Here is a 15,852-nt window from a genome sequence, read left to right as displayed (position 1 = left end):
GTATTAGTATTTATTCTAGCACAACACCACAGAAGTAAAAAAAAAAAAAGGAAAGGAAAGAAAAGAAAAAAGCAACAGACTAAGAATGCCTCACAGTAGTTGGCAAACAAAGCCTGTTGCAGTCAACCAGTTGAACACCTGCCTAATTCTCAACACATTCAAAATTCAGCAGATCACTTATGCTTGTGCTCTAGAGCTTTGCTAGTCTGGGCCAAAGGACTGGGAAAAAGGAGACTTTTCAATACTGGAAGAATTAAGAGCTTGATGCATTTGGAATTTCTCTAGTTTATATACTTCAGCAAAACAGGTGTAAAAGAGCGCTGCATCACAACAGTGGCCTCTTACAGCACTGACATGTGCATCTAAATGACTGCAATGTATGTGAGAGATGCAGACTCAGAACACGTTGCCTTGGTCTCTGACAGCAGGTATTCTCCTGGAAGTGCAAAAGCACCAAATTCAGACCTGAGAGAGATGGTTGGAATTTCTTTGAAATCAGAATTACAAACACATACCCTAGATCTGAACTTGACCTTAGGCCAATTTGTATTTCCAGTTGTAATGTATCAGAGAAACCAGAGGGATGTTTTTTTTTCCCTTTTTGCATGAAATGTTTTGAAGACAAAGTTTGTTTCTGGTGGTAAAACACCTGACAATATTAAAATGAATGCAACTAATCATGATTGAACAGACATGGTATAAACCTGCCTAAAATCTCTGAGAAATAAAATTTAGCTGGCATGCCGCAGGTACTTCTCAAGCAGAAGGGGCTGCTTTTCTAAGTAGGCTGTATTTATTACGGGTGGCTGGAGATCTGCATTCTGGCTCAGTTCCCTGTAGTAAGGAACTGACCACATTACTATTTGCAAACACAGGGTTCACTCAAGTGGTACTAAAAAGAGAAGAGGTGGGGCAAGCAGAGCTTTAAAAAGAAAAGAGGAGTCCGTCCAAGTTTGTATGTAAAAAGCAACTGCGTTTTGGAGAAGGACGGTACCTGGAGATCTCGCTCCCTGTACTCCACTGAGGGCTGTGGTGAACAGTTTTCCAAATTCGCTGCTTTTAAGATCTAAACAGCAGCTTTGCTTGTTGTGAGGAAATTCGCAGTGATCCTTGTGAGCATTGCTTGTAAGCTGTGTTAAATTTGTGGCAAGAGTGTCAGGCATTTCATACTTGGCTTCCAAAAAAGAAAAAAAAAAAAAAGAAACGAAAGAGAGAGAGAGAATAAAACGGCGTGTGTGAGGAAGAAATCTCCCAGGAATTTCTTCAAGGTTGTAGTCAGACACAGTAAGGGCTAAAGTGACAACGAAAGCAAGGCAAAGATAAAACTTCATATTGTGATAAGATGTCTGAGTGTAAAGTGGGAGATTGCAGAAACCTTTTGGGATTACGTATGCTCATCTTGTCCTGGATATGACTGAATGCAAGCTAGTTTTTCTCTAGTGACAGTTCAAAAAACCCACAAGATTATGTTTCTCTTCCTTGTTGCCTTTTTGCCAGTGGTTTTTAAAATTGGTTTTGTCAGCCTCTCAGCATTGCAGCACTGGAACTGTCCTAATGGATACAGATTAAAGACTGAAAACTCTGCTTGTGTAGGTAAGTTGCTGACCATTCACAGACTAAGAAAACTGCATTTGTATTCTCTTAATTGAGCTTTATAACTTTCAAAGCGTTTTTTTTTACAGATTGCTTGTGCGTTGTACTGGCAGAATTGATAAATCAGCTTCATGATATCTTTTGCTTCTGATAATGAACAGAACTCATTTTTAGTTTGTTTTTCAGAAATCAGTCACTTTTCTGTCAGTTTAACTATCCGAAAGCGGGATAAACTCTTATCCGATCATTAAGAGAGCTGAACTGTTCCCCAGTTAACAAAATTCCTTGCCATTACTTTAGTGTCTCTGCATTTTCAATACATGTGCACGCACATATTTGTGCTTCTATATATGTAAAATTTGTGTATGGGTGTATTTTTGTATTTCTATATGCATATAGAAAGAGTATTTTAATGATTATGTATAAGTATATACTTAGATGTGGGCTAGATAAATTTAAAAAGTACTCTTTCTATGTTTATTGGTGCATGTAGATATGTGTGCTTATCTTTAATAATACATCTCACAAAATACATGAAGTGCAGGTGTGTTTGATACCATAGTCTGGGTGAAATGTTCATTCCAATATTAGTATAATCATCTCCAGTGATTTGGAACATGTAAAATGCAGGTTCCTATTCTTTACAAAGTGTAAGGCAAAGAACGACACAGCCCTTCTCCCTACCCTGTTACCTTGAAGTCCAATTTTTTTTAGAAAGCCAGAGCCAATGAAGCTGTGGGCTTTGCAGTAAGAACATGAGGAAACACTCTGTAAGGATTCGAGCAAACAGACCTAATACTTGGAGTTAAGGCTTTTGTCTTAGATTGCTTGGGCTTCAGAGGCTCTGACTCAGTTCTTGACATGAATCCAGTGATTTAATAACAGGTGCCTCCTCTGTGCATTCTGCCAAGAAATACCATCTTGTAAGCAGAAAGTAGAAGTATGCATGTTAAGTGCTCTCGTATTGAAAGAGGAGGAGCTAGGCATTTTTTGTGTACAAATGTTAAACCTGGCTGAAGGTTTAGCTGAGAGTGAAACACACCTAGGGTGCTTCCACCCTGATGTTTGAATTCAAACAAGAACCATACTTCCAAAATGAATCTCCACACTGCCACCTCTTACTAGGCTTGTCTTCAAATTGGGGAGCACTCTCAAAGTGCACAAACTGGATTTCCTTTAGGCCAGCCTAAATCAGAAGGTATTCCCATAGGAGAGCATCCACCCTCCCTGCTGTTGACGGCCATTCGGTCCATGGGAACAGACTAGACCTGGTTCTCCGTAAACTCAACCTGAAATATATGCAGTGTGTATGTCATATCCTCACAACCTCTCCTATAGGTCCACACTATTTGATAATATGTAAGTAGCTTCCACAAGCTAATTAAGATGTACACTAGTTATGACTTCTACATTACTGGGTTGCCCAATTAAGAGTTCACATACAACAGGAGAATCCTACTGTCATGAAGGAATTGCTCAGTTCTTGTTTAATGAGTCAAAATACACTCTTAATATTGCCATTCAAAAGTCTGCAAAGATGTATTTTTTATTTCAGTTGACATATTTTGCATATTGATGTACATCGCTCTTCCATTAATGGAGATATAACCTGCCCCGCATTATGTCTTTTGTGTGAAAAATTAGATACATTCAGCTGCTGTATGAATGGGGGACTTTACATAAAGCACCAAAACAGAACAGCCGGTCGCTCAGCAAACTCTACAAGAAATAGTAGTAGAAGTCGCCTTTTGTGTAGGGGCTAACGCTACTATGACATACCCTGACCAATTCCATGTAATATAGAATAAATGGAAAATAAGATGTGCTAGGGTCTCTTTTTAATTAGAGACCACTGGATTGCAGGGGGTTAAGCAGAGGTGAAATTTTGACATTAAATGTGAGACTGAAGGATGCTTTGGTGGAATGGATTTCCCCTGTTCTTTCCTCTGTGTGCGGGATACACAAGTCATGTTCTGACCAGAAGTCCGGATGTATGATATTCTAGTTCATTAATTATAAGGGATAGAGGGTGCAGTGGAAGCAAGTGGTAGGAGGTTGGAGGCAGGCTTTGAAGGTAATAGTGGGGATAAAAGTGATGAGTGGGAGACGTGACTCATACCACTGAACTGTGAACAATGACAGCAAGCTGAACTGCGGCTTGGCGACTGTTCTTGGTGAGCTGTAATAAATATACCAATTGTAAAATGTTCTTTATCGTCCGTGACTGTGGTGGCATCCTGCCAGCCATAAGGACTACCCTGAACTGAGAAGGTGTCTGCTCTCTGTTAGTGAACAGTTACAAGCGATACTTACTGGAAAGTGTGTAGGCTTTTCTAGATTTGTTTTCCATATTGCCACTACAGATGAAGGTCTAGGTCGTGCTCTTCTTACATTGCTAAATAGCTCACTTCTTAATTAGTTCCTTTTATTTCTAAGGATATTCAAAGATCAAAGACCTTCTCATCCTGTGGAAGGATAATGAAATCTAACCCTAAATGTCTCACATAATTTTATACAGTTATTTTAAGAGAGATTATTTGAATCCTGACTTCGAATGCCAAGAGAGGAGAGGCCTTTCAGAGGGGACGTGCATCCCACAACAGCGAGGTTTATAAGAGAGGAAGTATGGGAGAACAGATCATGAGGTCAGAACAAGACCAGTCTGGTGAATGAACATACCAATTTATCAGCAAGTTATGGTAGAATTGGAAGCATTTCTGCAATTTTTGACATTGCCATCTTGATTTAATTGTTCATGTTAAGCTGATGTCAGGACTGGAGACTCAGCTACCTTTAAATAACACATCTTTCTTAGACCACAGTGAAAACGTAGAACCTTCCACCTCTAAAGAAAAATTACCTGGGCTACACAGGAGTTATTATTCCTACAAGGTAAAAACATGCATAGTTGGCCCTGGGAGAGCTTTGATTTCTAACATATTCAATGCTGTAAGCATACATGGTACACCCAGGGGATGGGCCTTATGCCTCTTGGAATCAGTTGCCTGTGCCCTCCTGAAGTACTGCTTTAACAACATTGGGTTTTATTCTCTCAAGATATATAGACGCTTTGCCTACTTGAGACCAAAAAGTTTCCTACATGGCACTGTTTATCTGAAGAAGCCCCTAGAGCAGCCCCTTGCATTATCAGTTTTAGACTAGATACTAGTGCCTGTTAGTCTTGGGCTACCCTAGGTAAATATGTTCTGGATACTGCAAGACTGGAGGTGTACTTTGGCTTCAGGGCTGATTTGAATACTCACTTTGTAAGTTTTAAAAGTGAAGTAAGATAGTTATTAAAAAAAAACAACCCAACAATATTGTAAAAAAGTTTTTTGAAGAAGGCAAAACACAACCCACGTTATTGAAGTTTTACCTAATCGTAGGTTCTTAAATTCTGCACATCTCTACTAACTGCTGACATTAACTGATCAGACCTTGTCACTTTTTTAGGGCTAACATGCTGCACATTCCTACAGAGCTACTGCCTGCAATTGAAGGTGACAACTGCAGCTAACTAGGTCAGCTCTTCTGATCAAATGTTTCTTTCTGTGTTTCAAGCTTTCCACTTTTCTTTCTAACTGTTCGCCTCTCTCCTGCCAGGGAGCACTGGTGATGCAGCATATTAAGATATTCCTCTTTGTATTACATCTTTAAATTCACCTTAATTAGCTAAATCCTGGCTTCACCTTGCTCCATACAGCCTTCTGAAGAACACGCTGTTAGAACTTCTTATGTTGTCTCCTGAGAAATATGAAACACCAGAACCTTACTAATTCACAGCTATCCTTTCTTTGGAACCATTGCATAAGGAGCAGCAGGAGCCAATGAAATGGGGAACTGTGTCGTCTACCCCTGTCATGACATAGGGATAAACCTGTTGAGCCCCTGCTGTATCCCTCTGTATTTCAGAAGAGTTGCAGTTGAGGCGTGCTTGTTTCCTTGTTTTCAAGTAGCTGCCTTCCAGCTAGCTCACTTACTATTATCCTGGCTTGAAAACATTGTTGCCAAAGAGTAGCTAGGAATTCTTGAAGATGTGTCTGAACCCACAGACCGATTCACAAGAAGATTCCCATTGAATTCTCTGGAAATTGGATCCATCTGAATGTAGTTTTAAATACTAGCTTTAGCTGTAAAAGCTTAGATCAAAATAGGAAGGAGGCGAATATGTTACAAGAAATGACAGAAATGGCATCATACATCACACGAAGCTTAATCCTGAAGAGGGCTAAGGAGCAGACTCCAGCACCAATCAGCGCTACTGCAAGACTCATCATTGTTTTTCTCAGTGGAAAATAACAGATATTAATTTTGTGTTCTGTTTTAAACAAAACTGATTACTTTCTAGCATTTAATTTGAAACCTGATTTTAAAGGGAGCTGGATGGCACTATTTGCTGATGCCTTTCAAAGAGGGCCAGATGATGGCCTCATGAGCTTCATCTTTGAAATGCAAGCCAATAACAATATGTTGAAAGTGGCATGAACTGGGAAGTAGAGGTCCGTTTCGTAGTTACTAATTTACACATAGAACTTATTTAGAAGACAAAACCAAAATACATTTTTTTCCATTCTAGTCCCCAAACCCTTGAGACCTGAGTCTAGGAAGGTAGAAAACTAAAGATATTGTAGTCCCTTGAGATCTTTTTTGCCATTTGTCTTCAAGATGTATCCAAGTGATTTCTGAACTTTATTCCAATTCTAAATTTTATTCTACTTTATACTTGATTAAATCACATGTTTGCTCTTGCTGTCATATCTGTGATATGACCTTCTCTGTAGTTCTGGACTGGAAGAGTCCAGAAGTTGATAACCACCTTATTGTATTCACATTGTATTTCTTACCATAGTATTTGAGCACTTCACAGCCTCTATCCGCTCAAAAATTGTGAGTGATCAAGTGGTATGTTAAACCTAATTTAAAATTAGAGAGAGAAGATACTGGTTGTGCCTCATCTATTTTATTGTGACCTGCTGATAAATGGAGCATCTTTTTCCATTTCTAGCTATCTTCTGTTCTTTGAGCTCTATGCTTTTAACAAAACGGAGGAAAGGCGTGGGCCGCTTTCTTTGTAACCCAGATGAAATTTCATGTTCAGCCTCGTTGAAAAGATTATGGTGGTGGCTAGACGTGGCAGATTGAATTAATATCCAGCCCAACTCCACAGGAACCAAATTTTGAGTGAGGTTATTTGAGCGTGTGTATCTGCACATGTATATTTAATGTATATAATGTATGTATTTGGGGCCATAATGAAACGCAAGTTCTGGCTTACTGTGGTTTCTCTGTATCCCTGCCAGGCATACTAATGCTTCACCTTCAGAGCATTTCTCAGGACTCTCAATAAAGTAGCATATTTGTATGCAAAGTCATTGAGAGCTGCCAACATCATGATGACATGATTCATTGTTTTTGCTGAGTCTCAAGGCATTTTTTTGCATAAAGAAGCCTTTGAGAGCTGAGCAGAACCTCATTCTTCCTTTCAGGGCTGGCTGTCAGGACACTGGAGACAGCTTTTGTGTTCACTAAGCCGATTTCTTTCACAGGGTAAAGTTCCCACTGGGGGATGTGGTTGCCAGGACACGTAAAACAGCTACAGCAGGACTCAACTCTACGCTTTGCTTTGGCACTAGGAGTGCAGGTGAAGGCACTGCTAGTTACACCTGATGGATGATTTTATGATCGAGTTCTAAACCTTAAGAGGCAGCTTTTATGTCAAGCATAGGACCCTCTTCCATTGTTAGTGCCATAAAAGCTGAATGTTCACAGTGCTGCAGTGTGTTTTACAATAGCGCTGTGTCTGTTGGCGCTTCCTGTTTACCGCTGGAAGGGGCTTTCTCCGGTGGCCGAGCCGCCTGTTGCCACTGCACCCCTTGTCTTTTACTGGGTGGTTATTCTTCCACTATAGCCTTCCTTCAGCCTTTCTTCTCCTTTAACAACCTATATCTGAGAAATACAAACAGCGTGCTGATATAGTCTTACCATTGCCATACACAGAAGTAAAATGATTTCCACACTGTCATTCATTTCTCCTGTGTTTACATGTGTTGTGATTTGAATTGTCTTGCCCAGTAACACGCTAAGAGGTCAGCTTTCTGTCCAGTATGAACACAAATCCTTTTCAGGGTAAACAGGCCTGATATAATCTGCAGGTCAGGCCTAACTGTCTTATTCTTATTTAATGTGCTCATTATTGTGATTGAATAATAGTTCTTTCATCAGTGTTTCACGTCGCTCAGTCAAATGACCCATCTTTAGCAATCTTAAATCTACACAGTTGCCTTTACCACTCATACTCGTGATTTCCTCAGAGATATAACATCAGGTTTATTTAACAAGCCACTATTGTCGTAAAAGTATATTGACTAACATGAACTACATTATAGCCTTTAATAACAAAGTCCTGCACCTCCTTTTGTACCAGTGACTAGATCAGATTAACTGTCTGCCCATTACTCCATTTGAAAAACAGTGTGTCAGAGAGAGGCACAAACAGTGTTCATGCCTGTAGACTCCTTGACGTCTCTGCTAACAACGACAGCAGCTGTGACAATGAGCTGAGGTCACCAAAGCCCTCTCATATGGGTTACCAAAAAACCTTTTAGCTTTAATGACTCATGGCAATGTTAGTCAGGAGTAGCTCGTTTTAAACTGGCAACCTGGAGCTCATGGTTTCTGTAGCCCATTAACAAACTTCTAAGCCAGTCAAGCCTTTCTAGGGGATTTGCAGAAGGAGTTACTCCTTTGATGCTGTGGAGAATGGCACGTGCATCCCTTGTACGTGTGGGAAAATATGCTCCTTAAAGCTGATTGTTTGAAGAAGATTGTGGGTTAGAATTAGAGCACTTTATGGAATTAAGTTGCTGAAAATGCTTCTGCTTTACCTTCATAATCTGTGCAACAGAAATCAGTTGCATGTGCTCTGATTATGTTTCATACATTGTCAAATTAGTTCATCTGCTTTGTGGAACATAACGTTGTGGGAAAACTCTGAAAACAATATGGAAAGATCCCCTAGTCTGTACAGACATGTCAGGTGGCTGTAAAGCATTGACATGCTATTTGAAGAACTTTGACACCTGACACAGAAGAAACCCCTATACACTTCTGCTGCATATAGTTTTTTAAAGCAGCTAAAGGAGACAGTTTCCCAGAGCCATGGGGTATCAGAGACCTGCTTGCTTAGCTCTCCCCAGGTTACAGAGAGAGAGGATGTTTCTTTCAAAGTGCTGGTGTGAGTTGGTTAAATTGCAGTCCCTTATAGTTGTTATGAGGTGCCATTTCTGACCTTTGAACCAGGAGAATCCTCACCTAACAATCACAGACCTCCTGAAGCACTGCAATAATTTGCTCTTGATTCAAATGATCATCTAAGATCAGTTATCCAAGGAGAAGCTCTTCTTTCATTCCCCTAAATTCTCCATCAGGAATACAGAAAAAAAATAATTGTTGTGAGCTATACTTGGAATAACTCAATATGTATATGTAGTTTTGGTAATGAATTTATATCCTTTAGTGACTTAATCAAATGTGTCTCTTTCTTTAAAATAATTTGTGTTGATTCCTTTTACCCTGCGTGTGCAAAGTCAGACGATAAAATCAGGACAAAAGGCACTGACATCAAATAGATCTCAGGCAGGGGAAAAGCTGCTCCTTAAAGCAAACCTTGCAGTGATTATACAAGAAGTATACAAGGATATGGTATTGCCAGATGTCAAGCACCTCGGGAAGTTACTATCAGATGCATTTGTTTTCAGTAGGAACTGAAGTTTAGCTACATTTTTTAGGACAATCATCCATGGTACTGCCAAAGGGGTTAATTTATTTCCCCCTTAGTGTAAAATATGCTCCTCAGTGGTGACCTTTTTTTCTGAAAAATAAAGTCCTTAATTTAGGATTTAATTAATAGTTACTCCCTCAAGCCCTGATAAAACACCATAAATACATCAAATATCTTTTAATTCCTGAAGGCTGTAGCCTAATCTACTAGTCAAAAGCCAAGTTTCTAATTAGTTTGCTTGTTGCCTTGCTTTGGGCTTGTTGCTGTCAGAATATGGGGCAGGGGTTTAGTGTTTTGTATGTATTTTTGAGAGTTGACTCAAACCGAAATGAGCTCAATGTGGAAGTCAGTGCTGTGGCAGTCTGTTTGCTGCTTTGCTGTTTTGCAAAGTTTGTTGATTTGTTGGCAAAATTATTACTGTGGAAGCAGCTGCAGGCAGCATTTGTATAGCAAATGATTATGCAAATCACAGACATGGAGTTTGAGACAAGTCTGTTTGCTGTGTTTGGGCAATCGGAGACCAGAGAGCCCAGACACTAGGGAGAATGGTAATTTCTGTGGACAGCCTTATAAAAAAACAAAAACAAAACCAAAAAAACCCCACTATGCCTGTGACAATGGACAAACAATTCTGAAACCAATGCATAAAGCAATACAGCCATCCTCCTCTCCTTTTTTAATGATGTGATATTAAATTTTGTGACCAATTTATTAATATATAACTCTGTCAAGGGTATTCTTCTTCTTTGCCGCTTTTGCTAGCTGAATTCTCCTGATCTGTTCAAAAACATGTTTCAGATATTGACGAATGCCTTGAAGGCGGTTTGGGAACTTGTGGCCAAACCTGTACCAATGTTCCAGGGTCCTACATCTGTTCCTGTTTGCCTGGCTACACTTTGGATATTGACAAGCGGTCTTGCTATGTGAACGGTAAGGTCGTTTGCTTTTTTGATGCCTGAAAAAGAGCTTTAGAGACACGGTTGGCATTAATTTTCAAAGTGAATGATGCCCAGCTGGTCCCTACTGGACAGTGACCGGGGTGCTCTTGTTCACTGATGGAAAAGCTGCCATGGTGCCACAGAAAAGCGATGGTGAAGGATGAAAAGTATGGTGGTGGGAAGATGAATAAACATATGCAAACAATCAAATAAAACAAACAAAAAAACCCCTTCCTGTTTAATAGACATACTCTCTGGGTGTGCCTGGAACTGTAAACTCTCTTATCCCCATCCTTGCCACTTCCAGGAACTCACGGAAAGATTTTGCTACCTTTGCCTCTTTCACTGTGCTGGTGTTGATGTCTTTTCAGTGTGTTTAGATTCAAGTGACAGTACTGTGAAACCATAAGCAGGAAGCCCTTATTTTTGGTTTGTCCCACTGGTGGTTTCTCAATAAAAGAGTGCTACTGTGAGTTCTTTCTCTCCATTGCTCTGTCCTGAGTGAATAAATTGGTTTTCGAATGTGTAAGATGTGTTTAAATCTTAAAAGTTTTTAGCCCTCCTAAGAGGAAAATAGCCACAGTTATGGTCTTTGAATAAACTTCATTTTGTCCTCAACTGATGCTACCCAGGGGAAAAAAAACATCTAGTTGGACTCTATTGGTTGGTTTAACCTTATATAGTGAGGTGGGAGTGCCCTGAAGTTTGCCTCTCACCTCTCCTTCTTGATTTCCTGAATGTCTGGTTTTGGTTCCTGTCTGGGATATGCTACTGCTCCCTTCTGGTCCAGGAGCCCAGGTTTTCTTGTTTCTAACTAATGTTTGCCTGGGGCTCTCACTAATGCAGAGATGGGATGTGCCAGGGCATGTTTCTGACCCAAGAATTAGGAGCTGTACTTGAGTTCCCCATGCATGTAGCCCTTGGGACCATGAACATAACCAAAAGTATTCTGTGCAGCTTCCAGATCGGCGCCAACACGATTACTTCCATCAGCTCCTAGAATCATCATTATTGACAGCAACATGCGGCTCAAAGACCCAACTTTTGGACTTTTTGTAGCCCTGCCTAAACATCTCTATCCACTTAAATGGAATTTTTAATTTTGGTTTTTTTTAATCAAATGTTTTGTGAACTCTTCACTTCTGAACTGAAGAGAAGTGAAAACAAACGTGTTACCTCACGTGGATATATGTGCACAGGTATCTTTCAAAGAACAATCCTACCTTAATATTAGAGGACTTCAACTTTTTTTAAACATTGTTGCTAATATTTATAGCACCAGTAGAAAGTGAGTTATGGTTCAGGAGCTACTGTGATTGAGATAAGGAACCCTTATGCTAGGTATAAACCCTTCTGTAGGGGATATACCAAGTGAAATACCCTCTTGCTTTAAACGTAGGAAGCTCTTTGATGCAGCTGTTGTTTACCTGTTCATTAAACCCCTGATAAAGTAAAGTACCAAATCTGACTGGTGCCTCTGCAATCAAAGTTAGATTTGTTTGGTCCCTGTTCTATTTACAGCCCTGATTCATGCATGGGTGCCTGATGGGAAATTCAGGAGCGGAAAGGACAAAACCAAAGTATATAAATGCTCTTGTTCAACTAATCGGCAAAAATGCAGGCAGTACAGCTGTCAAATTCCTGCGATAAATCAACCTTGCTACACTTCACCGTTCATTTACCATTTACGTAAAGCAAGTCTTCATAGTTTAAGTATTCTCACATGGGGTTGCTCAGTGCAAATAGCAGCAGAAAAAGGGAGTGACTAAAATCCTAGAAGCAGCTGTTATAACTGTGTGATAGCTTGAAAACTTGAGATACAAAAGAGTCTGTTAGTATGGAAACAGTGTGCTCATCATCTTCCTTGTGAAGAGAAGAAAATCACATCTTGGATGCTTGTCAGAACTCTCTGCCTAACTTGCTCTTCACTTGGAGAAATCAAAACTGGTCTCATTCTGCTGCTGTGAAAGGGGTTGAATCAAATAACCTTACAACCATGATGAAGGTGGAGAATCTGGCTAAAATTTGTAGAAGTGATGTCTGTTGGGTTTAAAGCCTCAGGTTGCATGCTAATAGTAAAGATAGTTAGTTAAAAGGCTACAAAACCAGTTTAATTTTCAAAAGTATATGTGCAAGAAAACTGGTGATAGTGCATCTTTGATGATATCCATCCCTGCTAAATGGAGAGCTGCTCTGCACTGCAGGAAGATCAACAAGTGACTAGGCTGGCTTGAAAGCTGTCGTTCTGTTGGATGACTATCAATAATTGCATTTCAAAGACACTTGGTTAGACCATTACTTGTATGCCATCATTTGTTGCTTCAGGAAACCATGTTATAAGTCCCCACCATTACCACCACAAGGGGCTTTCTTCTTTGAATGTTGTTCTGGTGGTAAATTAAAGACTAGGCTGCATACCCCTTTTTTTTTAAATTTTAATTAGGAAAAAAAATTTCCTTTTAAAATGAAGGCTAAAATGTGACTGGTTGCATAAAAACTCCTTTCCTCTGCTAGACACTTGATAGACATCCATAATATTCAAATTGCCTAAATGAAAACCATTGTAGTTTGGAAATGTAGTTAAGGTTCCTTGGGCAATCTTAACACTGCCCTACGGTGATACCCTAAAAATAACAAAGAGGACTTGAGTAAACTGGGTGAGTGTAATCTGCAGCCCCAACCCCTATGTCCTACTGATTGTACTTCCATACTAATCACCTGGTTTTAAGGCTGCATTAAAGCTATTTGGACCATCCTAGTTGCTCATCACTTTCAACCTTAATTGGATTTCTAGAGTTTGGGGCATAATTGGAACACCTTTCATTTTAATGTATTTTCTATTAAGTTATTGATATGCTCTTACCCTTCACTCAGTATGTATATAGTTTTTGTTTGGAAGGAGTTGTTGCTGTTGAGGTACAGGTCTTTTGGTTTCCTTCAGCCCTCTGCATCACAAGAAACCTCCACAGTCTCTAGCTTTTTCCTTTGTCCTGTCTTGGGATCTTCAATTTCCATGTTTGGACAGTTAAAGTGAGACTCCAGACCACCTTTCTGTGATAAATTCTTGCTCTAGCACAATAGTTGGAAGCGGTCTTCAATCTGAAGACGCATCCATGGTATAATTCTTCCAACCTCTCTTGGCATGCATGCAATGGTTCTTCTGAACTCTGTCTAGGCTGTAGGATTTGGGATTAGTGGTAACTGCTGCAATCTCAGTTTCATGACTTAGATTTTTGACCTAACTTTTAACATTAAATGTGAAAATATTTATATCTTATTGGTCCTCTGTGGAAAGTTATCATTAAAATATGAAAGAGACTATTAGATCCTGAACTTATCTTTGTCTAGTATAATACTGTTGAGAACTTAATGCAGCAAAAGTGTAATGCTTAGGCATTAATCGGTTGCATTTTGTTTTCGCACACCAGACCCTGCACCATTCCTACTTTTTAGCCATGGAAATGCCATCTTTAGAATCGACACTGAAGGGACCAATCATGAAAGACTGGTGGCTGATACTGATCAGTCAACACTTATGGATTTTCATTATAGAGAAGAGAAAGTGTATTGGGTAGACTCTGAAAGGCGACTACTTCAAAGAATTCACCTGAATGGCACAAAACAAGAGGTAAAGTAATCAGTTCTCTGGAATTCTCCAAGTTAATGGGCATAAAATCTTCCATGGAAACCACTTGCTCTTTAGGTACAATTCTGCCATTCCTGTTCATTGATTAGCACTTCAGACTTATTAAATAGTTTTTGCTGTCATAATAGTTATTGTCCTGAGTCTAGGGTGTTTTACTGGCATTCACAGTACATTTAGTATTTTCTGTGGATCAAGTGAAAGGGAGTTAAAAATGAAGGAGAGGAAATTCAGATAAACTAAAGCTTTGAAGACAATAATGTTTCTATCTGTTTTAAATTAATCTTTGGAATTATGGAAGTTTGTCTTCCAGATTGCTGTAACTCAAACTGGCAGAAATGGTACGAGAAGAATGTGCTTGAATTCCTACTCATTTTTTCTCAAACCTTTTATTGGTTTCTATGGTTGCACAAATGCTTATTTTAGCACTTCATCCTTTGTTCAGATAAAGCTGTGCAGTTCATTGCATCTGCCTGATTAAGAAGGGCAGGCAGGCTGTTGTGGCTGAACTTTAATGCTGTGAGAGCCTTCTTTTGTTTGAGAGAGATTGCCAGTGTTCCTGTACCCATGTGGAGTCTTCACTGATGTATTTTATGTAGATTTTTAAGGATCACGGTCCAGCAACAGTGTGTTAAGAAGTCTTCCATCTGTAACAGTACAGGTCTGGGTGCTTCATAGTGTGCCAGATGCAAGAAGCTGTAGCAAAAAAATCAGTGTATTTCTCACAGAGAACAGTTTCCCCTTTTGCAGTGGGTCACTCAGTTGAGAAGGGGTATGTGTAAGTACAAAGACCAAATGAAAGTGATTAAAGAACAAGAAAGAGAAATATCTACAGATCTGAGAGAAAGTAAAGCAGGCAAAGGAATGAAAGGGGAAGCTTCAGTCTGGCGGTCTGTTCCCTATACTGAAAGTCAAGTTTAGGATGTTTCTTGTTGTCAACCTTTTTTTTCACAGAGACTGTGTTACATAGACAAAGGTATTTCAGGATTTGCTATTGACTGGATAAATCAAGACATCCTCTGGGCCAATAGGCAGAAATCAACCATAGAAGCGACAGACATGAATGGGAAGAAACGCCGAGTTCTTCTAAGAGATGTTGGTCATCCCACAAGGATTACCATTGATGCTGAGCAAAGGTAATTTTAACTAGGTTAGTAATTTCATTGGAATGGACTCAAGATATGCAAAGTACCATGACTGCAGTTTATAGGCTGCTGGGCTAGTCTGTGCACAGTGTATTGTGTATAGTCCAACACCTCCTTGAGCTTTGACAAAAGAGGATAGAATATTAATAAGCATATAAGAGATAAATAGAGAAGTGCGTGAGAAAAGCCCACCGAAGTCTAATGCAGAATCTATACCTCTTGGTCATCAGGGATAATTTTGCTAGTGAGAAGAGCTGAGGGTAAAGAGTTATTGCTGGTCCCTTCTCAAAGACTGTGAAGTTTCAGAACAGCAGAAAGCAGGACTGGAGCAGCAAGGGGAATGATGCCTGCAAATGCTGGGAGTCCCTTGTGCTCCAAACCTGGCATACTTAGAATATAAATCAGTATGTTTTCTGAAAAAAGGTCTAAACTTACAGTTTTGCTCCTGTTTTCCTTGCCTCTCTGTCGGCTGCTCTGAATATTGGTTCTGAATCTACTGTTGCTACTTTGTGTCACTAGTAATTTGGCCATCATAAAGATGCTTCTTTCAGCTTCAAGCCATTTACACTGAGAACCATGCTCATATAAGAGATTTGGCCTCCTTAAGAGTTATCAATATGAATTGTCACAGTGGTCCCTCCGTGCTAATTTCTCTTTACCATAAACCTCTCCCATTAAAGTTACAAAAATAAAAGCTTTCAGAAACTTTGAGATGTTTCTGTTTCATAGAGCAAAAGTGTGTTTTTGTGGCCA

At 39.6% G+C, this 15,852-nt stretch overlaps 1 protein-coding gene across 1 annotated transcript in view; it reads left to right on the top strand.

Moving 5' to 3' along the window:
- Positions 1 to 742: 742 nt before the first annotated feature.
- EGF (epidermal growth factor) overlaps positions 743 to 15,852 on the top strand; it is a 63,725-nt gene continuing 48,615 nt past the window's right edge. The window contains exons 1-4 of the mRNA XM_075090655.1: positions 743 to 1,593; positions 10,172 to 10,303; positions 13,740 to 13,939; positions 14,909 to 15,090. Coding sequence (XP_074946756.1) covers positions 1,419 to 1,593; positions 10,172 to 10,303; positions 13,740 to 13,939; positions 14,909 to 15,090 — 689 coding nt within the window. The 5' untranslated portion in view covers positions 743 to 1,418. The remainder of the gene's footprint in view (positions 1,594 to 10,171; positions 10,304 to 13,739; positions 13,940 to 14,908; positions 15,091 to 15,852) is intronic.

Source organism: Phalacrocorax aristotelis, chromosome 4 (genome assembly GCF_949628215.1).
Source record: "Phalacrocorax aristotelis chromosome 4, bGulAri2.1, whole genome shotgun sequence".
NCBI classification, from domain to species: domain Eukaryota; kingdom Metazoa; phylum Chordata; class Aves; order Suliformes; family Phalacrocoracidae; genus Phalacrocorax; species Phalacrocorax aristotelis.
Note: the sequence above shows the minus strand (reverse complement) of the source record. Positions and strands in the feature narration are given on the sequence as shown.